This window comes from Aythya fuligula, chromosome 13 (genome assembly GCF_009819795.1).
Source record: "Aythya fuligula isolate bAytFul2 chromosome 13, bAytFul2.pri, whole genome shotgun sequence".
Lineage (NCBI taxonomy): Eukaryota > Metazoa > Chordata > Aves > Anseriformes > Anatidae > Aythya > Aythya fuligula.
In genome coordinates, this window is record NC_045571.1 from 18,545,267 (window position 1) to 18,570,973 (window position 25,707).

Below are 25,707 nucleotides of genomic sequence, written 5' to 3' on the forward strand. Positions count from 1 at the left end.
CCAGGTGCAACAGAGCCAATGCTGCCTCTGCTACCCTGGCTAGGTTTTCCCCAGTCAGATCTTTGCTCAATACTTAGCCCTTCCTCACTCAACTCCTGGTAGTTCCACTATAATCCTCTCTACCCCGGTGTGCATTTGTGTGTTACAGACTTGTATTTGTCTTCAGGTGGTTCAAGAAGGAGATCTGAGATCCTGATGTTCCAGAGCTGTCTGTACACCCAGCATCCATAGTTGTTTAATGAAGAAAAGATGAATTAGAGGACAAAAGATATTCTAAAAGAGGTAAGTGCTATTTTATTTCACATTGTACCAGCTTTGCAGTCACAGATCACATTTTCTGTTTTCCCAGGTGTCAGGGTCACCTGTGTCTGCAAAAGAGTAGATAGAATGTCATTGGTTAGGAGCACGTATATTTTTCCCCTTCCCCCAGACTACTCTGTATTCTGTTTGATGACAAATAATTTATATATATATCTCCACAAAGAATTAAGAGCAAAAAGGCACTTGAGAAGCAAAAGCTCTGAGGAAAAAATTAAAAGGACTCTCAAGTCAGAAAGTGCAGTCTGCTCATACAAGCCTGACCTGCATAAAATAGGCTGTCACCATGACCAAGTAATTTTTGCCATAAAAACATGATTTCTGATTTAACAAAGCTGGTCTTTTAAAAAGACAGTGATCTCCTTGTGCTTTAAGCAGCACGTTCTGGACAGTCACCGTGTCACTGGTAAACTGCTGGAGCGCTACACTCACTGTCTTGTCTGAAAGCACCTTTAGAGGGAATTCAGCACATTAAGCTTTTGTTGGTTGATGAGAAAAGAGGCTGTAGCCAGGCAGTGCTGGCCATTTGGAATGGGGAGAGACATCTTGCTGCCCACATGCTTTTCTCTGCCAGGTGTGTTCCCACTGTCAGCACAGCGTGATCCAGGTAGCCCAAGGTAAAGAGGTTAAGAGGAACAAAGTGGCTGCACTGCATAGGTGTCTGCAGACAGGCACCTTCCACCAAACCTCAAGTGCATTATTGCACTTCCTTCAAAGGGAGGATCAGAAAACCGAAGCCTCTACTTACCAGTTGGTTCTGACTTCCCCTTCAATCTCTAATGCTTTCCTTACAGCCGAAAGCAGATTTTTATCTCTGCCTCATCAAGTTATGGCTGTGCAGCTCCCTGCCATTTTGCTGGCTTCTTAACCCTTTCTTCCTCAACCCCTTCAGAAGTTTCTCAGCCTGGTATTGTGTAGGTATCTGTTCCTCAACATGACAAATAATTTCAATAATTTAAGTGTAGACACCAGGATACAATGTGTGTTTTGTAGTGGTCTTCCCAAACAAGTATTTTTCTCTGCTATTTTGTATCAAAACACAGGTTTATTCCTCCCAGCCAGTTATCACAGCACGAACTCCTTCACCAGGTAGCACTGTAAGACACAGAAGGAAATAATCACTTTCGGTTTTAGACGTATAGAGAACGTAGGTCACATTGAAATTCAAGCGCTTTGTTTGAGGCGGTTTTCATTACCTGGTACAGATCCCTGTGCGTACATTACTTACTGTGATTATTTATGACACCAATAAGCCTTACCACATCCACAGACTTTCACGGAAGTTATTTCGTATTTCCATTACAATAGGATGACTTAGGCCTTTCTTTCTGCTGACCCTTGTAAGAAATTTCCAGGGCACTCTTCATTAAGCAGGGCAGTATCCTGCAGACTGGTAAGATTTTGTGAGCTGGCTAACTAATGGTCTTTTCTACGTGTAGCATTACAGCACTTGTTTTTCCCTGAGGAGTATTACTGTAGTTTCTGTGGTTTCCTACTGAAGCGTCAAGCAATTTCTAATGGTTTGTGTAAAAATAGAGACTGGGCTGTTGTAACCATAGGTTGTTGCTTTCCAAGGGATTTTTTTAATTGTTTTTGTCAGAAGCCATCAATAGCTTTTCTCAGCTGGTGAACCAGGAATGAGGTTTTAAGTAAAAATGTATGTATTTCTCTTATGTTCAGGTACATCCTTTGTCTATGCATATAGTGCCTTTGAAACCAGTGGGCTAGAACTTCAAATGCATTTTGTTGTTGTTTTATACCCCCGTGTCTGTTTGGGTTTAATGCCTGAGGGTAAAGTGAAACTTTTTATTTTTGATGAATATCTCCAGCTGTCACAGTACCTTAAAATACAGAACTGTTGTATCGTCCTGGTCCTACACCTCTTAGCTTCCCAACCGCCTGCTGAGCAGGTTTCGTGTGAGCACTTTTTAATTTGAGACAAAGCTTTCAGTGAATGGGCAATGTAACGTCACAGGGACTACTGCAGCCAGCGTTGCTCCATTCTCAAGGTACCTTGGCATTATGCGATACTACAGAAATTATTTTCTTGCGTGTGACTGCACCGCGTGACCTGAAAGAATAGTAAACACGTGGAGGAAACAAACTGGCAAAATTAAGAATCTGAGGTTTATTATTGAGGATTATATTTCTTACACAACATTCTATAATGATGTTATTACTACAGCAACACGCGGAACAGCGCCGTGCTCTCGGTTAGGGCTTGCCTGCTAGGGGCAGCGCGCTGCAGGAACCCAACCCTCAGCACAGCACCGACAGCGCCGGGCTCGGGACAGGTGCCCGCTGCCTTGCCGAGCACACAACCGACCTCCCCCTGTACCCAACCGCACACACACACGCCCAATTTTTTCGGTTTCAGGACGGTGCCCGCTGCCTGCCCGCCGGGACCCCGGCCCCAGCCCCAGCCCCCGGGGCGCAGCGGTCCCGGGCCGCGCTGCCGGGCGGGGAGGCGGCGGCGGCCCCGGCCACCCGAAGGTGTGTCCTGGGCTAGGCGCGGCTCCCCGGCGGGTACTAATCACCGCCCTGCCCCGGCTCCCCGCCGCAGTCGCCGCCCCGCTGCTCCATCGGCGGGGGAAGGGGGGCGGCCGCGATGTTGGGGCCCCAGCAGCAGCTGCAGCCCCTCGGGCTGCCCCCTCACCTGCAGCAGCAGCAGCAGCAGCAGCAGCACCACTACTACCGGCGGCAGCAGCACTACAGCACGCTGCCCGCCGCCCGCCGCCCCGCGCCCTGCCCGGAGCCGCTGCCCCGGCCCCCGCCGTGCCGGGAGCCGCCGCCGCCGCCGCCGCCCTGCCCGGAGCCGCCTCAGTGCCGGGAGCCGCTGCCCTGCCCCGAGCCGCCGCGGCCGCTGCCCTGCTTCGAGCCGGCGCCTTTCCAGCGCCACGACGGCGGCCCCGCTCTCGACAGAGTGCGGACATACGGCCCCGGCTGCCGCCGGCCCAGCGCCTCCTGCTCGTCCCGAGCCGCCTCGCCGCTCGAGTGCCCGCACGGCTGCCAGCCGCTGCCCCCCGCCTGCGAGACGCCGCCACAGGTACGGCCCGGCCCGGGGAGGGGAGAGGAGAGGAGAGGAGAGGAGGCGGCGGGGCCGGGCAGGGCCGGGGCCGAGGCCCAGGAGCCGAGAGGGAGAGGCGCCGGGCCGCAGGTGCTGCCCCGAGCACCCGGCTGCCTTCCCCTGGCTGCTCCTCGCCCGCAACTCGTGAATTCCCCGTTGAAGTCCCCTTTTCGTTTGATTCTGAGTAAATCCAGTAGTCCTGCATTTGGTCCCCTTGGACAACCCCAGTTCACTTTTTAAAAAAAACTTCTGAACCTCTTAGTCTACTGAAACATTTTTGCCTGTTTTGCCATCAGCAAAACTGGAAGTCAATGGGGAGCCGCGTGCTGCTGCTGCTGCAGCTCCAGGTTTGCCCCACGTCCACCCACCAGGCCCCTTGCTCGTGTGTTATCTCTGGGTGCGCTGCCTTGTGAGCGACAGCAGGCTCAGGGGGCCGTGAAGCCGGGCAGGTAGAGGGGGCACGGTCCCTGCTCAGCTTGGTGTAAAGGTCCCCGCAAAGTAGTTCAGCTGGTCGGCTGCGGTGTCTGTGTTCAGGGAATGTACAGCTTGAAGCGGTTGATGGAATTTAATAGTTTAATAGATACATCTTAAAAGTAGAGATCAATAAATTGAGAACAGCTTTGACTATATAAGAACAGAAAACATCAGAATTTGTTCTTATACCATTCTCATACGTCAGACCGTCATTAATATCAATAGAAACAGGACTGACATAATACATTCAATACAGGAACATGCATTTGTTCCAAGTTCCTCAACTCTTATTTAACTTTCTTTCCTGTGGTGTAAAAATATTTGACTATGAAAAAGAACAGGGATTAAGGCAAATATGAAACCTGATCCTCTTCCAAAGCCGCTTTGCCTAGTTTAAAGGCTGCCTTGCTCTGGAGGATAGGGTGGCTTCTGTTGGTTCTGTAACGCGAGCTGCTTCCCTGGCACGGTGTGTGATGTGGCTGTGGCAGCCACAGATACCTGCTGCACCCAGGTTGTTAATCCCTCCTTGGCAAGATGTGGAGCAGGAGTGTAAACACGGGGCTCCCCTCACAGGTTTGTGATCTGCTTGGCTGGGCTCGAAGGTAGGCTGAATTGTCTTCAGTTACGTTGATGTTCAAGAGAATGAACGCTGGAGGCCCAGACTTCGCCTCTATCCCCAGATTGATGAACAGTTTGGTTACAGACCCAAATTCTGTCCCAGCTCTGGGAAGTATGTTTGATTTTCAGCATCTGTTTTAGTCACCAAGTCCAGTAAGTTGTGCTGATGGAAAAATAATTTCTGGAAGTGTTTTGCTGGATTAAAGACAAAAGAGGGTGTAGTTTAAATTGGGTTTTGTGTGGGTTGCAATTTCAGTGGTGGAGAGCGAAGGTGGTTAATAAACGTTATTAGGAGGTTTTTCAGGAAGAAGAGAGCAACAGATAGGGAAGTCAGCGGGGAGTTGGCAGGAGTTGCTGCTGGCTTGGCGCTGAATGGGAGCGGTCAGAGGAGTGCTGGGAGGGGTGGCCCGAGAGGCGGTCTGGGGACCCACAAAGGTTTCCAGGGAGCTGCCAGAAGGGCAGTGCTCTGCGTGAGAAATTGCCATTTGGCTGCGTAAATGAAGCACTGCAATGATCTCTGACTCACAGAGACGTTTTACCTGAACGCGAATTCTCAGTTAGTGGCAGCCTGGAGCTGTAGTTTAAGCTTATTACTGTTGATAAGGCGAAGGGCTTTCTTTGAGCAATATTTAATTTACTTCTGCAGAGCTTTTATAGATTAGTGATAATGAACACCTCCATCACTATTAGCACGCTGATATTAAGTCTTATGGTTGGTGTCTTCTGTTGTGTTCACGTACATTTTTAATAAACTAGAGGGAGGGAAAATGTGATAGTGGCATGTGTATAGCATGTGTGATTGTGCTTCTTGTGGTTGCAGATTGTTCAGGATTCAGTTTTCTTTTTTTTTTTTTTTTTTTTTTTTTTTTTTTAACTTTGTTTTATTCTTGGTGTAGAAGCCAAATGCTACTCCCAGCCACAGCAGGTTTCATATGGAGGGACTGAAGGCACCTCACCTGCCAGAACCAAATGACGAATATTGCTTAGAATAAATTCTCTGTGTGATTTACACATGTGAACACTCGTACCATGGCCATGAAAAAATACGGCAGGAAATGGTATGCACGAGACATCTGTTTTCAGTGTGGGGTAAAATCCTGAAAGCCTCTGTGAGGTGTCCTCTCAGGGGAAGCCCTGTAAGAGCTGCTCGTGACCAGGCCTGTGCTATGAGTGCCGAGGGCTCGCCTCTGCTGTGAATTTTGTCACCCGCTGTCCTTCCCGAGGCATGAGCTGCGTGCTCCAAAGGCCTGTGGCAGCGTCATTGAGATCAGGTGTGTTCGTACAGCTTTTCAGTGCATTGAAACTGTGCCTCTTAATTTTGTGGATGATGCTCACCTGGCTTTAATGTGCCACACAATAGCAGTCAGTGCTGAAAAAGAAGAGATCTCTGCCCTGTCACTTGTACTGGACGTGGGGTTGGTCCTGCCAGGCACACCGAAACCCTCGGTTGCCTCACTGCGCTCCAAGGGAGCGTTCTGGCTAACTTGTGTGCGGGGAATAGCAGCGTTCCTTGTTTCGGTATTTCACTTCTCAGCTCACACTGTGTAGGTGTCAGTGACACAGAAACCAGGCTGTACGCTCCCGACTCGCAGGCTGGCTCCTCTCAGAGCTAGGTCCCGGTACGGAGCCTCACCGGCTGCGGGGGTTCCCTCCCAGCTGAGCCCTGAAGGACCCATGGGTGTGGGAGGACGAGCAAGCAGCTTTCGAAGTTTTCTGCAGCAGTTATCATTTTGAGATTTCTTAATTACTGTGGCTGATGCTAAAGCAGTTTCTTCTCTACTTTGATTTCTCCTCCGTGGTGCTGTTATGATTCACTCTTGGGAGATTTGGAAAACTGCTTCAGGCTTCCTAAACTTGTGCAACACTTCACAGCTGGAAATTTGACCTACTTCAGAGTTGCTCTTACCCAGTTAAGAACGTCTCTGAGGCTTAACTACAGCAATATAAACTTCCCAAGCCCACGGGTTAAAGGGGTAAATGATTTGTTAGGAAAATTCAAAGCATGCACAGTAAGGAGGAATAAGTAGGATGTTGTAAACTAACAAATTACCTAATCCTTAGATGAGATTCAGTGGGAATTGTGCTTACTTGGGTAAAGAGCTGGGCACGGAGGCTTCAAGCAACGTGCATGCGCTGTAACAACTGTTGTGGGTCCACAAAATGGAAAACTGCCCACGGTTGCTTGAATTGCTTGTAGACAGTGGGGGGCGAGGGGAGGAGCGAAAGAATCTGCATTTGAACAAGAGCAAAACTGGTGTAATTCATGGATTTTTGCAATTCAAAGCAGTATATTTCATTTTTCCTTCAAGAATGAGTCAATGTTCCACGTCAGTTATGGAGTTTTGTACCGCTTTTTGAAATAATTGCTGCAGTTTGGTGCATTGGGTAGTTGTTTGGTTTGTTGGCAGTTCCCCGGTCCCTCTTATTTTGGCTTTTAAGCAAAATACAGATTTTCTTTCCCTGTTTTTTTTTAGGTGTTTTAGAGATGCATCACTACACAAGCTGATCTTAATCTGAAAGGCTGCAGTTAGGACAGTGTTTTGTGGGACACGTGATCTGTGAAGATCCTGTCCGGTGCTAGCTCTGTGTCCTGGTCCACTGGCACTTACAGACAGCAAGGACTCACCTCCTCTGACTTACAAATAGGTGGCTGAGGAAAAACAAACTCTTCTTACTGAGAGTCCAGATTGCGCGCTGCTGTGCTGTGTACGGGTTATTTCCTTTTGGGTGGAAAGGCCGTGGGTGTAACACTTCTCAGTGATTTCAGCCAATGGCTCTCAGTACATTTATAGCTGATTACAATACTCAGACTAATTTGGAAATGCATGTAAGCCTGAATTCTGAACATAAAAGGTTTTAAAGTACAGTAATCAGTGAATCTTTACTTCTTTTCTTCCTTGCAGGGCACCGTTCGAAGGATTATTATAGAGAATCCTGAGCAGGTAGGTAAACTGCTTGGGTGAACAACTAAGGTGAGCGAGCTTCATAGCCTGATGAGCTCTATCTGACATGGCATGACGTGCACCTTTGTTACACAGCCCACTCGTTTTCTTCTGCCTGGTTGGATTCTGTAGTTGTGAGAAAATGGTACACTTGGCATTACACCACGGGGGTGAAGGGAAATAGAGATACGAGATGAGAATCTATAAGCACATTGCACGGATATTGCAAAATAAATAATTCTGGGTTCAAGATGAAATGAATGCACGATCAAATGTGGGTAACTCAGAAAACTCTTCCAAAGCACATGCATCTTCACGTTACAAATATTCCTCCTCATTTTCTTAGTCCAAATTATGCTAACTCTGAATTCACTATGTGACAACACTTACGAATGCTTTTTATTAAAATGTTACAGGAGCCATTATCCCCGTTTCTTAGAGGGGGGAATTTCTGCCCTGGAAATAATGTCATCTATGAAAAGACAATAAGAAAGTACGAGCTGTTAAATCCCCACCAAGTAAGTTGGTTGTTTATATAACCTACTGCAAAAGGAAATTGAGACAGTAATGTTCGTGGTTTTGTTGTTTGTTTGTTTGTTTTTGTGAACTTGCACCCACCAGAGCACTGCATTGTCGAGGTACAGTACACATTCTCAAAGACTGGAACATAAACTAGTTCCTAGCTTGTTGTTCTGGTCAGTGGTTTTGTCAACAGCAGTTTTCTTGGATTATAAAACCAAGATGTGTGTCTCCCTGATACATGGCACACACTTAACCTGGAATTGCTGAAAGCATTTATAGAGGAAAATGTCTTCAGCCATTTCCTGTACATTTTTTTTTTTAAATTTAAGTAACAAAAACTCAGTAAGTAGTTCAACTGGAACTCTTTAATCTCTAAAATACTTGTGAGAACAGGATATAGACGTTTTAAATTAAATAATGGAGGTCCCTATTGCCTCAGTGAATATGTTAAGTGGAGCAATATAATGAAACAACTCAATTAGGAGAAGTGTGTCTTCTGTGCGTTCATTTGCAGCTGCTAAAATATGAGGAGTTGGTGAATTACAGTGCTGAAGTGTGACAGTATGAGACAAACTTGTATTCAATTAGGAAAACAATTTTATTGAAATTATTAAAAGACATTTGAAACTGTCATCAGTCTTTCCATGCAAAAACATATTTCTTTCATTTATGTATTCATATGATGCTTCCATCTCACTAAGATGTGTTCAGAAGCTTAAAAAATGTGTTTCTGTCTTAGGAGAAGCAGTATCAGTTTTCCCACCAGTGTCAGATTCCCCAACAATCCAACCAGTGCCACGTTATCCAGCCCTGCCAGCCGTCTGAGCAGTCCCAAGTCACTCACCAGTGCCAACAGACACAGACCAGCAGCCCTTGTGAAATAATTCCAGTTTCTGTGACCGATGACTGCAGAGGAAATACAGTGAGGAGGGTAACAGTTCAGACATGTGAACCGGTAAGAATCCTTTGTTTAATGTTTTACTATTCACAGTACATTTTTCTGTGTGGAGTATAAAACTTCACAGACACACAAAATTACTGATCTCTGGTCTCAACAGTCAAGCCTTGTTCAAAATCATAGTATGCTATTTTACTGTCATTTTAATCTGTCAAGTCTGGCTGTTTTATTGTGTTGTGGGTTTTTTTTGTTTGTTTTGTTTTTCTGTACCTGGGAGTGCTACCCATTGATTCAGTCAGGTTTCATCTGTCACTTTTTGTACAGCAAAGGCTGTGTAATACAAGACTCATACTTCCAGTTTTGGTAAAAGCTTACACTGCTTTGTAAAATGGACATACACCCATTCAGCATTGCTTTCCTTCTCAACCGATCAGTAAGGATTTGAAATAGATTTCAACCCAATGTAGAATTACTTGACGAATTGAATATTACTTCACTGGAAGCGCAAAACTAGCTTCCTTTAGAATAGTTTGCATGTTCCTGAGTTTCTACAAGCTGCCAGAGGACACCTATATGTGTGTACTACCATTTCGGTTGGGGGTGGGAATGTAGCAGTCCCTTCCTGTGCATCTGTTCCATATATAGGTGGTGATAACATACTGGGTGTCTTCAGTACTGGACCTATGTGGAATCTTCCATAGCTAGAGACTCTCATTTAAAAAAAACAAAACAACAACAACAACAAAAAAACACACCTTAGGTAAATTCAGCCTCGGCTGCTGTTTTTACGTTTGTTATTCACATACGGCAACGTTTGGTCTTTGCTGGGAGGTGCCTTTAGGTTTTGTTGGGTTTAAAAAAAGGAGGTGGCTTATGTCAGAGCTTCTCAACTCATCCATCAGAAATACTCCGGCACGTGTATGTATGCAAAAGCAGTGAGAATGTGGGGATGCAATTATCATTTTTGCAGTGGGGAATTCTGCACCCGGCTGGGATTGTCTGGGTGCTGTCCACGTGTGGTTTACCCACTACAGCTATAGAAACATTAAAGAATATTAAAGAAAGATTTCCTAATTACCTACACTTTCCATATTAGAATGATGATGATATTACTGTAACAGATAGTACTTTGCCTGTTGCTTGTTGCTGTAAGGAAAGTCATTTATTTCTGTACCATTTTCTGAAAAACGGAAGACACAGAAGACTCAATACCTAAGAAAAGAACTGTGTAAACAAGCTGCAAATTAGTAAGAGCAAATGAAAACAAATCCATCATACTTGCAGCATTTTCATGTTCAGCTTTCATCCTGAAGAGGGGAACTCAATTATGATCTTGTTGCTTATCTTCTGTTAGGTGAATTGCTCTCAGGAGAATAATGACCAGCTGGACTGCCGCTACTTTGGCGAGCTCCTTGCCGAACTGAACCGCAAGACCAATGACCTGTACAGTTGTTTACTACAGCATGTGGAAAAGATAGGAGGAAGGTATTGGCCTTATGTCTGCTATGTCAGTTTGGTGTTCCAGAAATTCTAGCAGTGCACAGTTAAGAGCACAGTACTGTTTGCAAGTTTTTTTTTCTTTTTGAGTCTTTATAATGTTCTTACCCTTCCCACACAATCACCAGTACTTCGTTGTTCCCCTCTCGTTCTCCGTGCTTTCAGAGTTCACTGAAATAAGCTTAAGCAAAGCAGTCCATCACAGAACCTCTGCCACTGCTAAGTAAACACTTCAGGTGTGTCAATACACTGCAGTGTAGTTCTGGGCAAAAACATTACCCAAGCCAATTAAGAATGTAATTGGGTTAACCAGCCATAATTGGGATAACTGCCCGAAGAAACTGCCTGTGCTGACTGCACTGCTGTCAGTATTCTGGTCTCCTTTGAACAACACGTTCCCTATCAGCTTAAAGGGAAGGTAACGACTCTTAGTCTGAGGATTTTTATTTTATTTTTTTTTTTTAATATTTTAAAGATAATCCTTTTGTAATTGTGGTCATGAACTTGGCATTGTCAGGTTTTCTGTTAATCAGTCCCTTGCATTTTGTCTGTTTTACAGGAACCATGACATTGAATTTACGAGTCAGGTAAGCATCATGCATGCTCTTACAAAGCTGTTCCCTAAAAGTTAGTCTTAATAAGAATGGTGTGGATCTTGGAACAAATTAAGCCAAGCCAGTTTAGCTGAAGGGTACCGGTCTGTTAGCTAACAACTTCTGCTTAGGAACATTCAGAGCCTGAAACCTACTGCTAGCTATGTATTTGCAAATGTGGTAATACTGAAAGAAGGGAAGTTGAACAATTTGCATTCCAGCATGAGAGTCAAATTTTTTAAGTCTTTCCTGTTATGCCAGTGGTGGCTTCATTGTAAGACAGACTTAAACACATACATTGTTTTCTCTGTGCGCTTTGTGCGTAGGATCTTTCACTCTTGCCAACAAAGCGTTTGTTCAGCAACATACACTGCTGGGCACTGCGAGAAGGGAAGAACGCCGCCTCTCGCAGAAGTGAGGGGAAGTAAAGTTAGCAGAACAGACGCTTTTAGATTTACAGACAGCTCTCTTCTGGGAATCCAGCCCTGATGCAATCACTGGGACCTTTGTTATTTTTGAAGTTATTATTTATATGGTAGAAATATTTGTCTAGGAATGAATTGCATGAAGCAGTGTTGCTTAATCACTGGCAGTATCTCCTGTAACGTGTTGGTCATTTGTTTGTTGACAGTCTATTCATTATTTAGAAAAATGAGGTTTGCTCATAATCATTAACTGCTGGGAGTTCTGTTTTAGTGTTAATTGCTATTTCTTGAGAGGAAATTGTTTTGAATGCTGCGTTTTAACGAAATGTTAAGCTTAATGCATATTTTGATATATGCTTCATTTATCACTTCATCTCAGTTTCTATATGCCACATATAAGGCTTTTGAAAACTTCTGGATATACTTTGATCTATTTTCCTTCTTATTTGCCTTGCACTAAACATGTTTTTCATAGTAGAGCTATGTAATTAATGAAGAAACCACATTATGATCAACCAGGCAAAATTCTTAATCAAGATGTCTCCTCTTTTCTCCCTTTGCTTAGACTGAAGATATAGAAGATTTAATTCCCAAAGGACTCTCTGAGGCAACAAAGCAGCAGATTCGTTATCTCCTCCAGGTATGTACATAGCATGGAGGGGGATGTACAGAAGCCTATGGTAACTCAAAACAGTAGAAGTTGGCTCAACACGTACCCGGGAACTGGTACAAAACATAAATTGCTCTGTATTCTGCTTTCTCCATTTATTCTATATGAAGGGTATGGAATCATACAGGTGGCTTCAAGTCACATGTTGTGGTAGTTCACTCCACAGATTAGCTGTGTTATAAACGGAGCTTTACTGCAGCTTTCTTCCAGTTCCACTGGAAACCATTTTGGCTTTTGACAAGTAGGAGAACACTGATTTTTCATCTTTTTATTTGTTTGTGTTGTATATTAATGCTTTATTTTAAAAGCTAAAAGTGCATAGTAGGCATTTTACTGAATTTTGAATTGAGTATTGATTACTGCTTATTACATCCACTGCTTGAAACTGAGGTCTCACCTTTTATGAATGGTCTGGCAAACAGCTGTACTATAGCAGTATCTCTGTGGCACCCAGTAACAAAACATAAACCCCTTCTGGTTTGGCTCCATTTATAAATGGCTTTTGTGTTTTTTCTCATCATATTCTTTAGCTACTTAGTTATCCCTACCTGCTTTTTCAATCAACGTCAGCTTCTGAGAATGGTTATGCATTCTGTTGCTTCCTAACATTCTAGCAGTCTCTGTATGTGTTTTTCCAAAAACCACTGACTTCTTTATGAAGTGCTTGGAAGACCCCTTCCTTTGATAAAACACTAAAAGCAGTGGTACTGTGAATAGCACTAGCTAGTGTGTGAATCTCAAGGTTGGCTCCAGAATGGTGGACTTGACCTGTAGGTTTGTCAGAACAGGATCCACAGCAGCCTGCACTGATCTGTCTCCCTGGGGTAGGGGTCAGGTGATGCCATCTGAGGGCTGCAGAACACCTCCTGGTAAAGAAAACGTATGTGAGTGAGCAACCTGCTCTGACTTCACAGCTGATCCTGGTTTTTAAGCATGAGGTTGGACAGAGTGACCTCTCAAGTCTCTTTCAACCTCAATTATTCTGTGATTCTTTTAGAATGAAGGACACTGACACCAAAATATTTCATGATCTCATGTTAGAACACCATGCCCTGAAACAGTTTCAGCTCACCCTTTTGTGAAAGAACTGGAACATGTATCTTCCATGTTCTCTAAGTCTATCTAGTTTTACATTCTTACAAAAATGCTTTAAAAATACACAATTAAAGTGTCTTTTGGTGAAACAGATTGTCAGCAACTGAAAGAACTGAAATTCCACTTTAATTACAAAAGAATGCTCTTTTGTGAAGCCTCAGTCTCAATACATTACCAGTAGAAATGACAAATATGACAAGGGCTTAATAGTTCTTTTAGATTTGAATAATCGACAAATTTCTTTCATAAAGAAAGATGAGGGAAAGTATTAGAGGAAGAGGAACAGACAGAATTTCACTTTCTTCAGAATGTAAGAAATACATCTTTTGCAAAAATGTTCAGCCTATCTAGATGAGTCAAAAATTTGACGAATTCACGTTTTCTTTCAAAGTCATTTTTTCTTTTGAATATTAGAAATGCATCACGAAATGCAACAGTTTGTGATTTCCCATGAATCCATACACAGTTGTTAGCATGTATTAAAAGAAAAAAAGAGAACAGTGTTAGGCTATCATGCATTATTGCCCTTCTTTCTCATCCAGTTGACTCCTTTAAATTTTAGGGAACTCTTAAAGTGAGGAACTGTTTTTGTGGTGTTTTTGCTTTTTGTAGTTTAATACATTCCCTTGCACTTGGGCTGAAAGGGGCTTTCTCAGGTCTCAAAGATGATGACTTCTTCCTCTGTGGCTTTCCAGGTAGGGTGGTTACCTTATCAGTGTAACTCACAAAGCTCTCAAAAAAATGATTGTGCACTATTAATGCATTTATTTTTATTGGTGTCCAAGTGCAATTCTCATTTACTCTCTTGTTCCTGCATTCTTTAAAAAATATTGTCCTGTGTGTTAAAAGGCAATCATTCAAAGATTGTGTTGTCTGTAGAATGAAGTACTTGAAAATGTGTCTCTTTCTTTGTAGAAATCATCAAGAATGACATGCACAGTACTGCCAGGAGTTATTTTCAGCTGTATAGCAGTTCTGTTCTTTTACACATAGTTAAGCACATTGTAAACAAAGCTCACTAATATATTTTATAATAATATTTTTCATTTTTTTTCCCTTTCCTAGATGAGAGTAACATCAGATAAATCTTTGAGACTTGTGCTTTCCACTTTCAAAAATTTACGTGAAGAGCTTTGCCACTTACATGATGACCTGGGGGTAAGTTGTTATTTTTCCATTTCCTGGGCCTCATCCATTTGTTGCTACCTGTCAGTAAGAACTCCATTATGATGAAGCTTAACTTGGGAAGTCCAGATTTCAGGTGCTTTAACAGAAATGGATGGTTTATTAATGGCCTTGCAAGACTTGAACAGCACACGAGGTTGGATTTCTTCCTAGAAGTGGTTTTCAAGCGTTCAGTTTGTTGAAGCCTAATAACCAAATACTTTCAAATGCAGAAAAGGCCTTTGAGTGGACTTAGACTTAGAGCTCTGAACTGGCATACACCAGCTATGTATGTCTACAGTGGGGGAGATGTATGGGAACTGTGTTTTTGCTTTTAACATGGACAGGGCATAAATGCCAAGTGCTTACTTAAATAGCATTCTGCCAGGAAGCAGGAGACCTCTGTTCCATTCCTACCTAAGGTGTACTCCTCCCTGCTGGAGTCTGTGCAGTGAAGTGGTCTTTGGTTTGGATTTTTCTGTTGGTTTCTGTTTAATAACTACAAATAAGTCTTTCTGGGACAGACTGAAAGAGCAGTGTCCAAGATAATGGTGCTTACTACACAGCATGAAGCCACAGATAACTGCAATAATGAGCAAATCTGAGCTATTTGCAGTTAAATGAAAATTGGGTAATTTTCTGTTCTAAAATATCACTTAGTATATTTGAATTTGAAGGGCTGTTTACTGAAAAATGGCAACTATTGACAGTTCATGCTTTTGTCTTACAGAAGTTAGAAACTGACAATGTCTTACTTAAGAAGGATTTGGCTTTTAAAGAATCTCAAGTGAAAGAATATGAAACTATGTTGACATCGCTGCGAGAGAACAATCGTCAGCAGCAGGTAAAGCTAAGAACATAATTTCAGTATTTCTACAGTCTGGCAAAAACTAGCCAGTGTGATGGCTTTTTGAGTATTCTCAGTGATTACTGCCTGGTGTATGTTTGTGTGTGTGTGAGCCTGTTACTTCCCTAAGGAACACCATGCATTCGTTCCACTTCTGTGCTTTCCAGCAAGGACTCAGAGAGAGTACTGTGAAGTGTCGCTCTCTGGAAGAACAGCTCCTTTCTCTACGGCTCAGTGAGGGAGAGAAGGATTGTCAGTTGAAAGAAGTGGAATACTGCAAGCGTGCCTTGGAGCAGGAGATCCAGAACCTCAGACTACAGGTAGTAATGAGGCCTTCACTACTTCTGTATTCAATAGCTGTTATTCACAGATAATTAAGAAAATAAAATTATAAGATATTTTTATCTTCTATCTTTGTTAAATACTTTTTTTTTTTTCCTGTAGATCTGCTCTAATCCAACACTTCAGACCACCACAGATGAACTCTCCAGCCGTTATGTAGAGATGATCAATAACTTGAGAGAGGATAAAGATCGTGAGATCCGCAGTCTTAGGGTATGTAGATTAACTTTTGCCTTATGTGTATTCCTCACCTTGTATGACTGGAGGTAACCATTTTTTTTGTTTAATATATATTTTTAAAATTATGTTTTGATTAGGAAACAGAAAAAAAAATATCATGTGCTTTTTAGTTACTTTCTGGCTCTGTAGTTTGTTTATGCAGCACCAGTGATAGCTCTAAAACCTACTAAAGTGTCATTAAAAAAATAAAAATTCTTTAGATGTAGAAATTAAGAACTACTGCTAATCTCATTAACTCCTAATGGGACGTTTTGTCCTGATGAAGTAAGAAACTGCCAGAAGATACCCAACAGAAAATAAATATAAATCCCAATCAAAACTGCACATAGGAAATCTCTCATTTGAAGAATTTTAGTAGTATTTTACTGCCCTGGAACCAGTTCCACTTATAAACCTGTTAAACTGATATTAGCAGAATTCAGCCTAATCATCGCTTTCTGAATTTATTGTGAAGTTCAAGGTTTATATTTGAAAATGACTGGGTTTCCTGTGTGTCCCTATGTCCGCAGCATTTTGTAAATTATACTAATTCAAGTTTTACTGTTGATGATTTTAATGAACAAAATACATATGGACTTCTAGATGCATACTGCAAGGAGCACCTAGCACCTGATTGTTTCTTAACCTGTGTTTTGTAGTCTCAGTTATGCCAATTCCAGCAAGATATATCAAGAAGAGAAGGGAACAACAGTGACTTGCAAATAAAGTTGCATGAATTGACATCGATGCTCGAGGAGAAAGACGCTTGCATTAAACAACAGCAAGAGGTACAACAGGATAGCTTATTTTTTGTCTAAGAATATTTTATGCTTGAGCCTCCACTTACTATGAATGTAGCAACTTAACTAGTTGCTTATTACTTGTTGGAAGCTAGAGGGCACTTGTACCCTTCTGGATAAGACATCAGGGTTAGGATTATTATTATATATATAAAAATATATGGTATAAATTAAATAACTATAGTATTATGTAATATATATAGTATAATATATTCTATTTGATAGGAATTTCTGCAAGAATTTTTCGTGGATTTAGTGAACTAATACCTGAGGAAACATGATTTATTTCACTTGAATATTTACTGTTGGTTTTCTCAGGACCTCTTCAGACTCAAGCATGAGAGATTATCAAACAGTCAGTCCCCTGGTGTAACAACTGTCATCACTAAGAAGTAATGTACTTATTCACCTTTCTTAAAAATACATCCTTTTGATTTTCCATTGTGTAGCTCTTATAAACTAAGTCCTTACCTCCTGCAAATGTCTTAATGTCAAATGTCTGTTCAACTTAAAGGCAAAAATACTTCAGCTAATAAAAACCTACACAGGTTTCAATACTAAACATTGTAATAGCAAATGAACATGTTAAAGTGGCATTAAAATTACAACATTAGCATTTTAGTTACTACTAAAAATATTTGGGGGTTGTTAATTGACAGGATTATGTGATAAAATCAGTTAGTGACTTGGATACAGATATGCAGATTTCAGTTTTATAGTTAACTGGTTTGCAACTCTTTTTAATACAGGTACAGGAACCAGTATCCTATTCTGGGCCTTTTGTCTGATGACTACAAAGTTACATCACCTGTCAATAAATCACAAACTATTGTAATCGAGAGGAGTGGAGAGATATGGAAACACGTAAGTTCACCTAGAGGTTGCCTATGTAGTCCCTGAAATTCCTAAATATTTGATTTAACTTCAAAGAAAATATTAGCCAAAACTGACTTCAGAGAAAAAGGAGTAGGGTTAATTTAGCCAGGCTGCAGAAAGCAAAGAGACTGACTGAAGTCAAGGAACTGTGCTGGCTATTTCAAGAAGGCAGTAATTGCTAGGTGGAGTATAAATAAAACAACCTGTCATTCTTTTCTCTGGCACATAATTACCTTTAACAAAAGAAGTGGTGTTGCTCTAACAACAGCTTTCGCCCTCATGCATAAGGCAGTCTTCTGGGCATCATTGCCTGTACTGGGGAGTTGGGAAGTTCCTCAGTGTTCTGCTCTTAGGTAAAGTGCACATACGGTCTGTTTTGGGTGCGCAGTGTTCTTCTGAATCACGAGTGTTAATTACTCTGCACTATTATTAAAACATATTAAGCACCATATTCCTGAAACTTACACAGAGACAGAGCAGTGACTAATCCAGGAAATGCAAAAGAGTGGTGACTTTTTAAGGAGTGGTTTAATGTTAAAGGAGAAAGTAAGACTGCAGAAGCTATTTATGTTACAGCACACAGGATAGTGTCAAATATGAAAAAAGTAGAGTCTTGAGAAAGATCAGCATGTGTTCTGAACAATGGAGTTTGAAGAAGTTGTATGTGGATAGAGTATAGCAGAGGAGCATATTTAAAGAAATATAAGAGCATTTTTGTGGAGGACACAACCAAGAAAAAGTAATCATATGAGCAGCTTCAGTAGACTAAGGGTAAAACATCTGGCATGTTCTGAAAGGATACCTGAGATGCTAACTGGAGTAGGATTAAAAAATGAAAGGTCATTGACAAACAGAAGAATTTTATTACTGACCTCCAAAATTCATCCTAATGAAATGTGAATGAATTAAAATAATAAGTAACAGTAATAAAGGAAAAGCTAAAATCCTTTCCTAGCTTACTTGTTTGTCATAGTTTCCATTATAAAAATGGAAACAATGAGCGTATGCTGCATTTGAAGAGATCAGTATCATTAAATAAATGAGAACTGTTTGTGTTTTAAGTTTCCCAAGGTCTTTATCGCTAGTTCTTTATCACTAGTGGCAGTTTCATCTGGAACAGAATTGTTTTGTTGTAAGATAAACTTGATAAATACAGTTTAAGAAGTGCCAATTTCCTTGGAGATTCACCACTATTTGTTCTGTGTTTATGTTCTGTCAGCCACATCTTTGTATCTGCATTCATTACTTAATAGTGATGCTGATTGATAGGTATTGAATAGTGTAGTTTTATACTGCACATAGCATGTACATGGTACTGCCTTTCAAGTAATAATATATATTATTAATATATGATTAACGTATGTTAATAATATCCTTTAGGATACCCAGATGAAGGTACTTGAATCTTTTTGGTAACTTTGATCCAAGTTATATTACAGAAAACTTTTAAGGTAGAAATTCTGTAATATCTACTATGTTAGTATCTGATAATTTCCTGCTCTTGGTTGTTTTCATAAATACAAAACACAAAACAACCAACCATAAATCATTGTCTATGTTTTTGTGCTTACTGAAGACAGTGAATCATAGCAGATCTGACATCTGTCAGTTGCTGAACAGAACTGCTTACATGTAGTGATACAGCTTTCATCTTTCCAGTACTAGATGCTGTAAGCACTGATATGCATAGCATTTGTTAAAGGGGAATGGCCCACTGCCATTTCAGATGCTTAAAAAGTCAGAGCATTAAAGAAAATAAATAAAGGATGCATGCTTTATATACCAGGACAGCTTTGTAAGTATGCGTATTATCTTCTAACAAGCTGCTTTTTTCTCTCAGGAATGAAAGAAATACCTTGGCCATCACAGCTGCTCAAAGGAGGTCACAATAACCAACTGAAGTTGCTTTACTTCCTGCTATTTTTGCATCAGTAAAAGGGTCAGTCTGATAGTGAGAGAAAGGCCAGAGAACAAATGAAGAACACGGAAGCATGAAGATGATGGAAGACAATCTCTTGTCTGCACTGTTGTGAACCTGTGTCCATAAGCTGCCGCTCACGTGTGTGTAAATGTTCCTGTTTTACTATTTTATATAAATGCACTTACTTTTCTCAGAAGAGAAGGGTATGCCGTGCTGTCGTGGCCTTATTGTTCTTGACAGGACTAGCGTCTGCATCCTCAGTCTCTATTCTTCAGTCACACTTGCAGCAATCTAAGAAACAAAAGGAAGAACTCTGAAACCTTTTCTGTTTCCTCTTCATAGCATTATCCATGTTCTTGTCTTCTATCCACTTACACAAATTTAAGTCACATACTGAATGGCTGGTTTCAATACAGACAGATTCAGCAATCATCACTTTATATTGCTGCCTCTTCAAGGTGAAGCAAAACCCAGAAATAGCTTTACTTACCTTACATCTGCCTACGGGAAACTAAGAGACAAAGGCAAAATATTGAACTTGCTCCAGCTATACAACAATTTAAACGTACCTATTAAATTGGCAGATACTTAGTTTGGGATGATGCTGACTTTATAACATTACTGGCGTTAAAGTTAACATATTTCAGCTGAACCTTTACAAGCCCCCAAACCAGTCATAATTATTTATTTTGAAGATACCAAGAACATGGTCTATTTTTATATTGAAGAACCTAGTATGAAATAGCTCATAAATTTTACTATCAGACTAACTGACTATTTACAGTTTTTTGCTCCAGGCAGGACCATGGAAATTCTCTCAACTGATTTGGTATAAATAATTAAGTAGTTGTCTAAGCAAGACAGTGCATTTGGTGAGCGGGAAAGTATTAAGCATCATAGGTAAAACTTCATGCCATTAAAAGGTGCTAGCTCTCTATCACAGGGTTCTTGCTTTGCTCTATTTCTGCAGACTTACATATTTCTGTTTACAAATAATATAGATCATATACGATGTTAAATGGTGAAAGAACCCTGTAGGCTATGTGTAATTACGAAATAAACGTGTGTTTAACTATCCGATGACAGAGAGTACTGTATTCTATTCCAATGAATAATTTTACTGACACTAACGACTTACCACCTTTGGTGACCTAAACCACCAAAAGAAAAATAAGCATTTTTTTAATGCTATCATAGTGATTGGTGCTGTTATCCCAATAAAAAGAGACACAAATCAACTTTCTTACTTACTGTGCTCTTTGCCATGATTGCAGCTGGGCTTGACTGGCTGGAAGCATGATGCAACCAGTTCCAAAGAAAGAAGCTGTAAACAGCAGAAGCATCAGTTATTAATGGACATGCTTTACACTCTTTTCAGTGTACTTACTAACCTTTCTAGCAAATAAATAATATTAAACCGTTTCTTTAGCTCTGTATGACTTAAGACCGTGTAATAGCATAGGCAAAGCAGTAAACGCCCTTAAAAGACAGGAAAAAGTACGGGCTCTCAATACAGTCAGAGCTGGTTGGGCGTCGTAATCTGATGACAAATGCCATGTTTAGCAAGTGAACTGTCTTCCGTATACACCTGGCATTAAGACAAATTTGGAAACACCCTAATTGTTCCCCATGCTAGTGGCTAACATCCTATTTTTAAAAAGCCTACTTTGCTAACCAGGAAAGACAGATGTCAATATTGTATTGTGTAGCAAGGATCAGCTGCTCTAAGGCTTATAAGGCTATTTTAAAACCTTCCTATACTGCACATGCTACAGCACTGATTGCTGTAACAACATACCTTACTCCCAGATAACACAAAGCAATAGATACTTGTCAAAAAGCTGAGCTAGACTAGAAGGTGAAGCATAGTGGCCATTTGGAGCTGGTTTTGTTTTAAAACCAGATTTATTTAAAAAGCAAAATTTTTATTTTTTATTATAAAAATACATTTGCTGTAGTCTCACCCACTGCCTGACTGACCTAACATTTCTCCTGGAGTTTACAGCAATGCACTTTTCTCACTTACTCATCTCTGTACATTCTAGTTAACACTCAAACTACAACCGGTACACTTCAAAAAATTTTTCACCTCCATTTCAGGTATGTCCACTGAGACTTCTACATTTTTACAGAAGCAAATTAGAAAAACCAAAGACAGCATTTACTTCATGTGTTTACAGCAATGCATGTACTGCCCTGTTAAATTACCAACAGTATTAACTAAACCCTCCCTGCCTGAAGTGATGTAACAGCACACAATTTCTTGTTCTTACATTGAAAAGTAGGAGAAAAAAAGCTGTCTTCTGGTTTCTGCTACTGTCTTTTCCACCCAACTATGTAATGCAGAATGGTTTCTTCTGCCTCAGCTGTGAAACAAAAGCCAAATACAGTCCTAGTTTAAAAGTTAATGACACCTCTAGCATTCTGCCTGAAAAGTCAACATAGGCTTTGAATACTACATCAAGGTAACATACCTTTACCTTGACCTTTACCTCGAGACTACGCTGCTGGTGTTCTTCCGTATTCTCACTCTCTCAATTTCATTGCCTTTAATTGTGGTTATTTGAAACCTGAAGAAAAACAATACAGACGATGAATCAGACAAGAATTAATTTTAAGTGTTTCCGCCTTTTAGTTCTTAGTCTGTCAAAGAACTGCAGTAAACAACTCTGACACTCAGAGCAACCCTTCCACATGTATTAAAACCTGCTGCTTGCTCAAGAAAACATGACGTGTTTGTACATCACGTACATCACCACAGGAAACAAGCAGCGAAGAAATCCATACACAGTTGAGAACAGCTGAACTACCTCGGTGCTGTGCTCCTAGGCAGCAAGCAGCTTTATGGCACAGGTCACCTTCCCTACTCATCGTGTTTTGGGTGTCATCCTACCACAACTGCTTGGCAAGGTACTTCCTCCTATTTGTTAGTGTCACTGCACAGGAGATTTGCAACTATTTGAAAAGCACAAACCTTTCCTCTTTCCAAGACAGCGCACAGCCCTTACTGAAAACATGGCAAAAGGCAAGACAGGTGAACTTCAATAAGGAAAGCACGTATGCACGGAAGATGATCATGTCTACTGAAAATTACCTCTAAAAGAGCAGAGACCGTGCAACGTGACAGCAGTGATGGGAGACTTCATTCAGGGTTTGCAGGAGAAGTAATAGAATACGATACCACCAACTCTACCATTGAATGAAACATTCAGTCACAAGACTTACGAAGCTCACAGGTGGTAGTGTCTCTCCTTCACTCCCTGCCACCACTTAGGAACTCATCTGCTTTGAAAATGAACAGGCAGGGCCTGTCTGCACTTCATCCCATCCTAAGGTTGTGTTGGTCTGGGTAAACGGAAGGCGGCTTGCTGCCAGCTCAGGGGAGGGAGCCAGTCAGGGCAGAGGTACAGACTAGGCAGAGCAGGGATCTGTTACAGTTACAAGAAGTTTCAACATCTGCAGCTACAAAGACAACAGTTCTAGAAGAAGCAGAAGCACTGATGGGGATTTCAACCTACAGGAAAATACCAAGTCCAGGCTCAGTCATCAACATCTACCTAACCAGCACTGGACAGAGCCAGCAAAGGGTCAAGCAGAAGCATTCACTCTCCCAGTGACAACATTAGCTACTGAGTTCTAAAGCCACTGCTCAAGCAAAAAGTCTGACAATTATTTTTTGATACTGTTTAAAGTCCAACATGGATAGAATGTGGATAGCAATACATTAACCTTACTGCTGTGTGAGTTATTTTTCTCTCTTCAACAGACCTTGTCCCCACAATGTTTCTGCCCAGTTAGGTTTCACTGTCCATTTCACCATTCCACTGCCAAAAGAAGAAACAAACAATTAATATAAATAAAAAACATTCAAAATTCTAAAGCAATAAGCCAACCAAATGAAAGTGGCGACTTGTCTTGAGACTTCGTATGGGACAAGGCTGCCTATAACCATCATGTTAAACTTAACTCAGCTTCTCCATCTAGCTGTCACAAAGAGCAGGGCTCATACACAGGAGATTGTACCAGCCTGCACCTTTCTTCAAGTCCTCCTTACTTCCCCATATTTGTACTTTAGTTGATAATAACCAACTAAAGCTGTAGCTTTTCCAACCACTATTTCTGCCCTCATATCTTGGAAAACATTCCTCACAGATTTTTATGTTCCAGGAAGGTATGTTGGAAGAAACACTACAGTTATCCTCAAACATACACTGCAAATGGTAAATGTTAATACAGTTCACTACCAAATACCAAGCATGAATAGTAAGAGGTATCAATGTAATAAATGTAATGAATGTAATGCTCACAGGCATTATATCTACATTTCTATCACCATCTAAAATGCTGGCTTTCCAGAAGCTTAATTTCTTTTGTATGTAGCCCCCATGGACTGTTCTGTACCACAAGAAACGTGATAGATCCTTAAGCAATGAGGACTGAGCGTTTTTACAAGGTTTGCTAAAGATGATGTTACAAATACTTAAGTACCTGGTTATTGTCTCCATCCTTAAGCTGGAAAAATGAGCCAGCACGGATCTGTGCTTGGTCACAGAGTCACAATGATCATCTTCAGTCTGCTATGAAGAATCTCCTTCTGTCTACGCATTCAATATAATTTTCAGGAATAACACATTAAAATTGTCAGCAAAACACAAGTTCAATTTCTAAGACTTTTTGAATGCTACTGCCTCCTCCTCCTCCTCTGAATGCTGGACATACAAAAATAAAGTATTATAAACAAACCAGATTAATAAATTCACAATGTCTGTTTGTTAGTACAAACCTAAGACTTCACTGGCTAAAAGTCCGTTGCAAATCCTTGAGGAAGAGTTCATTTAACATTGCACTCTTTTCTTAAAGTTTTTAATTATTGATGTCATAATTCAAGTATTCTAAAATGAAGAAAATTAAGACAGAATTTTTAGCATTTTGCCGACTGTTCTTATTACACAGTTAAGGCAGTACCTACCTGTCTTTTCCCAAAATATGAGAAATCTAATGCGCTCTTCACTTAAAAGAAAGAATTTCAAAGGCATGTCAATATCACATTTGATAATTATTTTAGAAATAAACTTAAGTACATTACACCTGTAAATTTAAAGGGTCAGTTAAAACCCCAATATTCCCCCGTCAGTAGTCCGATAAACATACCTCAAGTAAGCCCTTAATTTGAGATGTTATTGCATTTTAAATTAGGGAATAATAATGTACTGAAATGTTAAGCAAATTTCCACAGAATGAGACTTTCCTAAATCACCATAAATGAAAAGTATACTCCAAAAAATTTGGAGTGCAAGAGATGCGTTTTATTGTATGCCCGTTACGATGAGTAACACATTTAGAAATAATAATCCCACATAACAGTGACAATCTTATTTTACAGCGTGTACATCATTTTTTACAGCCACATAAAACACATATTTTTCTAAGAGATTTCCCAAATTTAACTTTCTGAAGTTTAGAAATATAAAAAAAATTTTTTCTCAAGGAACTGATTCTCATCTGGTGCAAAAACAAAATATGAACATTATCTGAAACACAAAGCCACAATATAGCATGAAGTTACAATTTATCATGTAAACAGCTGTGTGCAAACATGAAGCAACTAAAAAGAATAAAAAATACACATTATATGCGTAACATTTATGAACAGGTTTTTCATTAAATAGCCCTAGACCAGCTTGTTATATTAAGCGCCATTTGATTTGCAGCATGCTAACACAAAGCATTGTTTAAAGGGATGCATATTTTAAATGTATACACTGTAAACTGAAGATCCACCTCCAAACTCTAGTGGCAGCATATTTCTCTGGTTAAATACTGCATATATACTTTCTTACAGATTGAAAATGCATGTTTATAGCACGGTATAGACTTTTCTTTTTAAGAATTGATTAAAAGGTGCAATTTTATGTTTATACTGAAAATTTCCTATCAGGAGGTAGGACAGTAATAGTCATACCTGTAAAGAACACTGCCCTACAGAACTTCTAAGTACTCTGAATTTTAATTAAAAAAAAAAGTAAACTATAATTTTTTCAACTTTCTTTTTAATATTTTTTTGAGATCTGAAGGTATTGAGAAAAAATTAGTGTTGAGTCACAACACTATCAGCTGCATCCATTTTATCCTTAAAAAAAAGTCAGACTCAAAGTTAATTTTGTTATGTGCCATACTGAACAACATTCAACTGTAGATTCAGATAAAAAAGGGAAATTATATACATACACATCTTTAACCCTAGCACCAGAACACCACCTTTGAGATCATAACATAATGCTATATTTTAAACATCATATCCTGCAATAAAATAGGTTAGCAGCTTTGAAAACCTTTTAAAAAATTACGTGTTGGACCTAACTAATAAAGGAAACAAAAAAGTTTCCCAATGAAATGTGTCCTTTTTTTTTTTTTAGGAA

At 40.5% G+C, this 25,707-nt stretch overlaps 1 protein-coding gene and 1 long non-coding RNA gene across 2 annotated transcripts; one reads left to right on the plus strand and one right to left on the minus strand.

The window, feature by feature from the left end:
- Positions 1–2,926: 2,926 nt before the first annotated feature.
- Positions 2,927–19,479, plus strand: POF1B (POF1B actin binding protein). The gene is made up of 15 exons (XM_032196376.1): positions 2,927–3,364; positions 7,381–7,419; positions 7,836–7,937; positions 8,681–8,896; positions 10,194–10,324; positions 10,896–10,923; positions 11,920–11,994; positions 14,185–14,277; positions 15,014–15,127; positions 15,298–15,450; positions 15,575–15,685; positions 16,351–16,479; positions 16,810–16,883; positions 17,241–17,355; positions 19,208–19,479. The coding sequence occupies exons 1-15, from the start codon at positions 2,927–2,929 to the stop codon at positions 19,211–19,213; spliced, it is 1,824 nt and encodes a 607-aa protein (XP_032052267.1). The 3' UTR covers positions 19,214–19,479.
- On the minus strand, positions 8,795–25,663 carry LOC116494463. Its single transcript, XR_004253879.1, has 6 exons — positions 23,777–25,663; positions 23,057–23,112; positions 20,540–21,858; positions 19,474–19,579; positions 10,118–12,890; positions 8,795–8,847 (listed from the first exon to the last, which is right to left on the minus strand). It is a non-coding gene; the product is annotated as an uncharacterized LOC116494463 (long non-coding RNA).
- Positions 25,664–25,707: the final 44 nt, after the last annotated feature.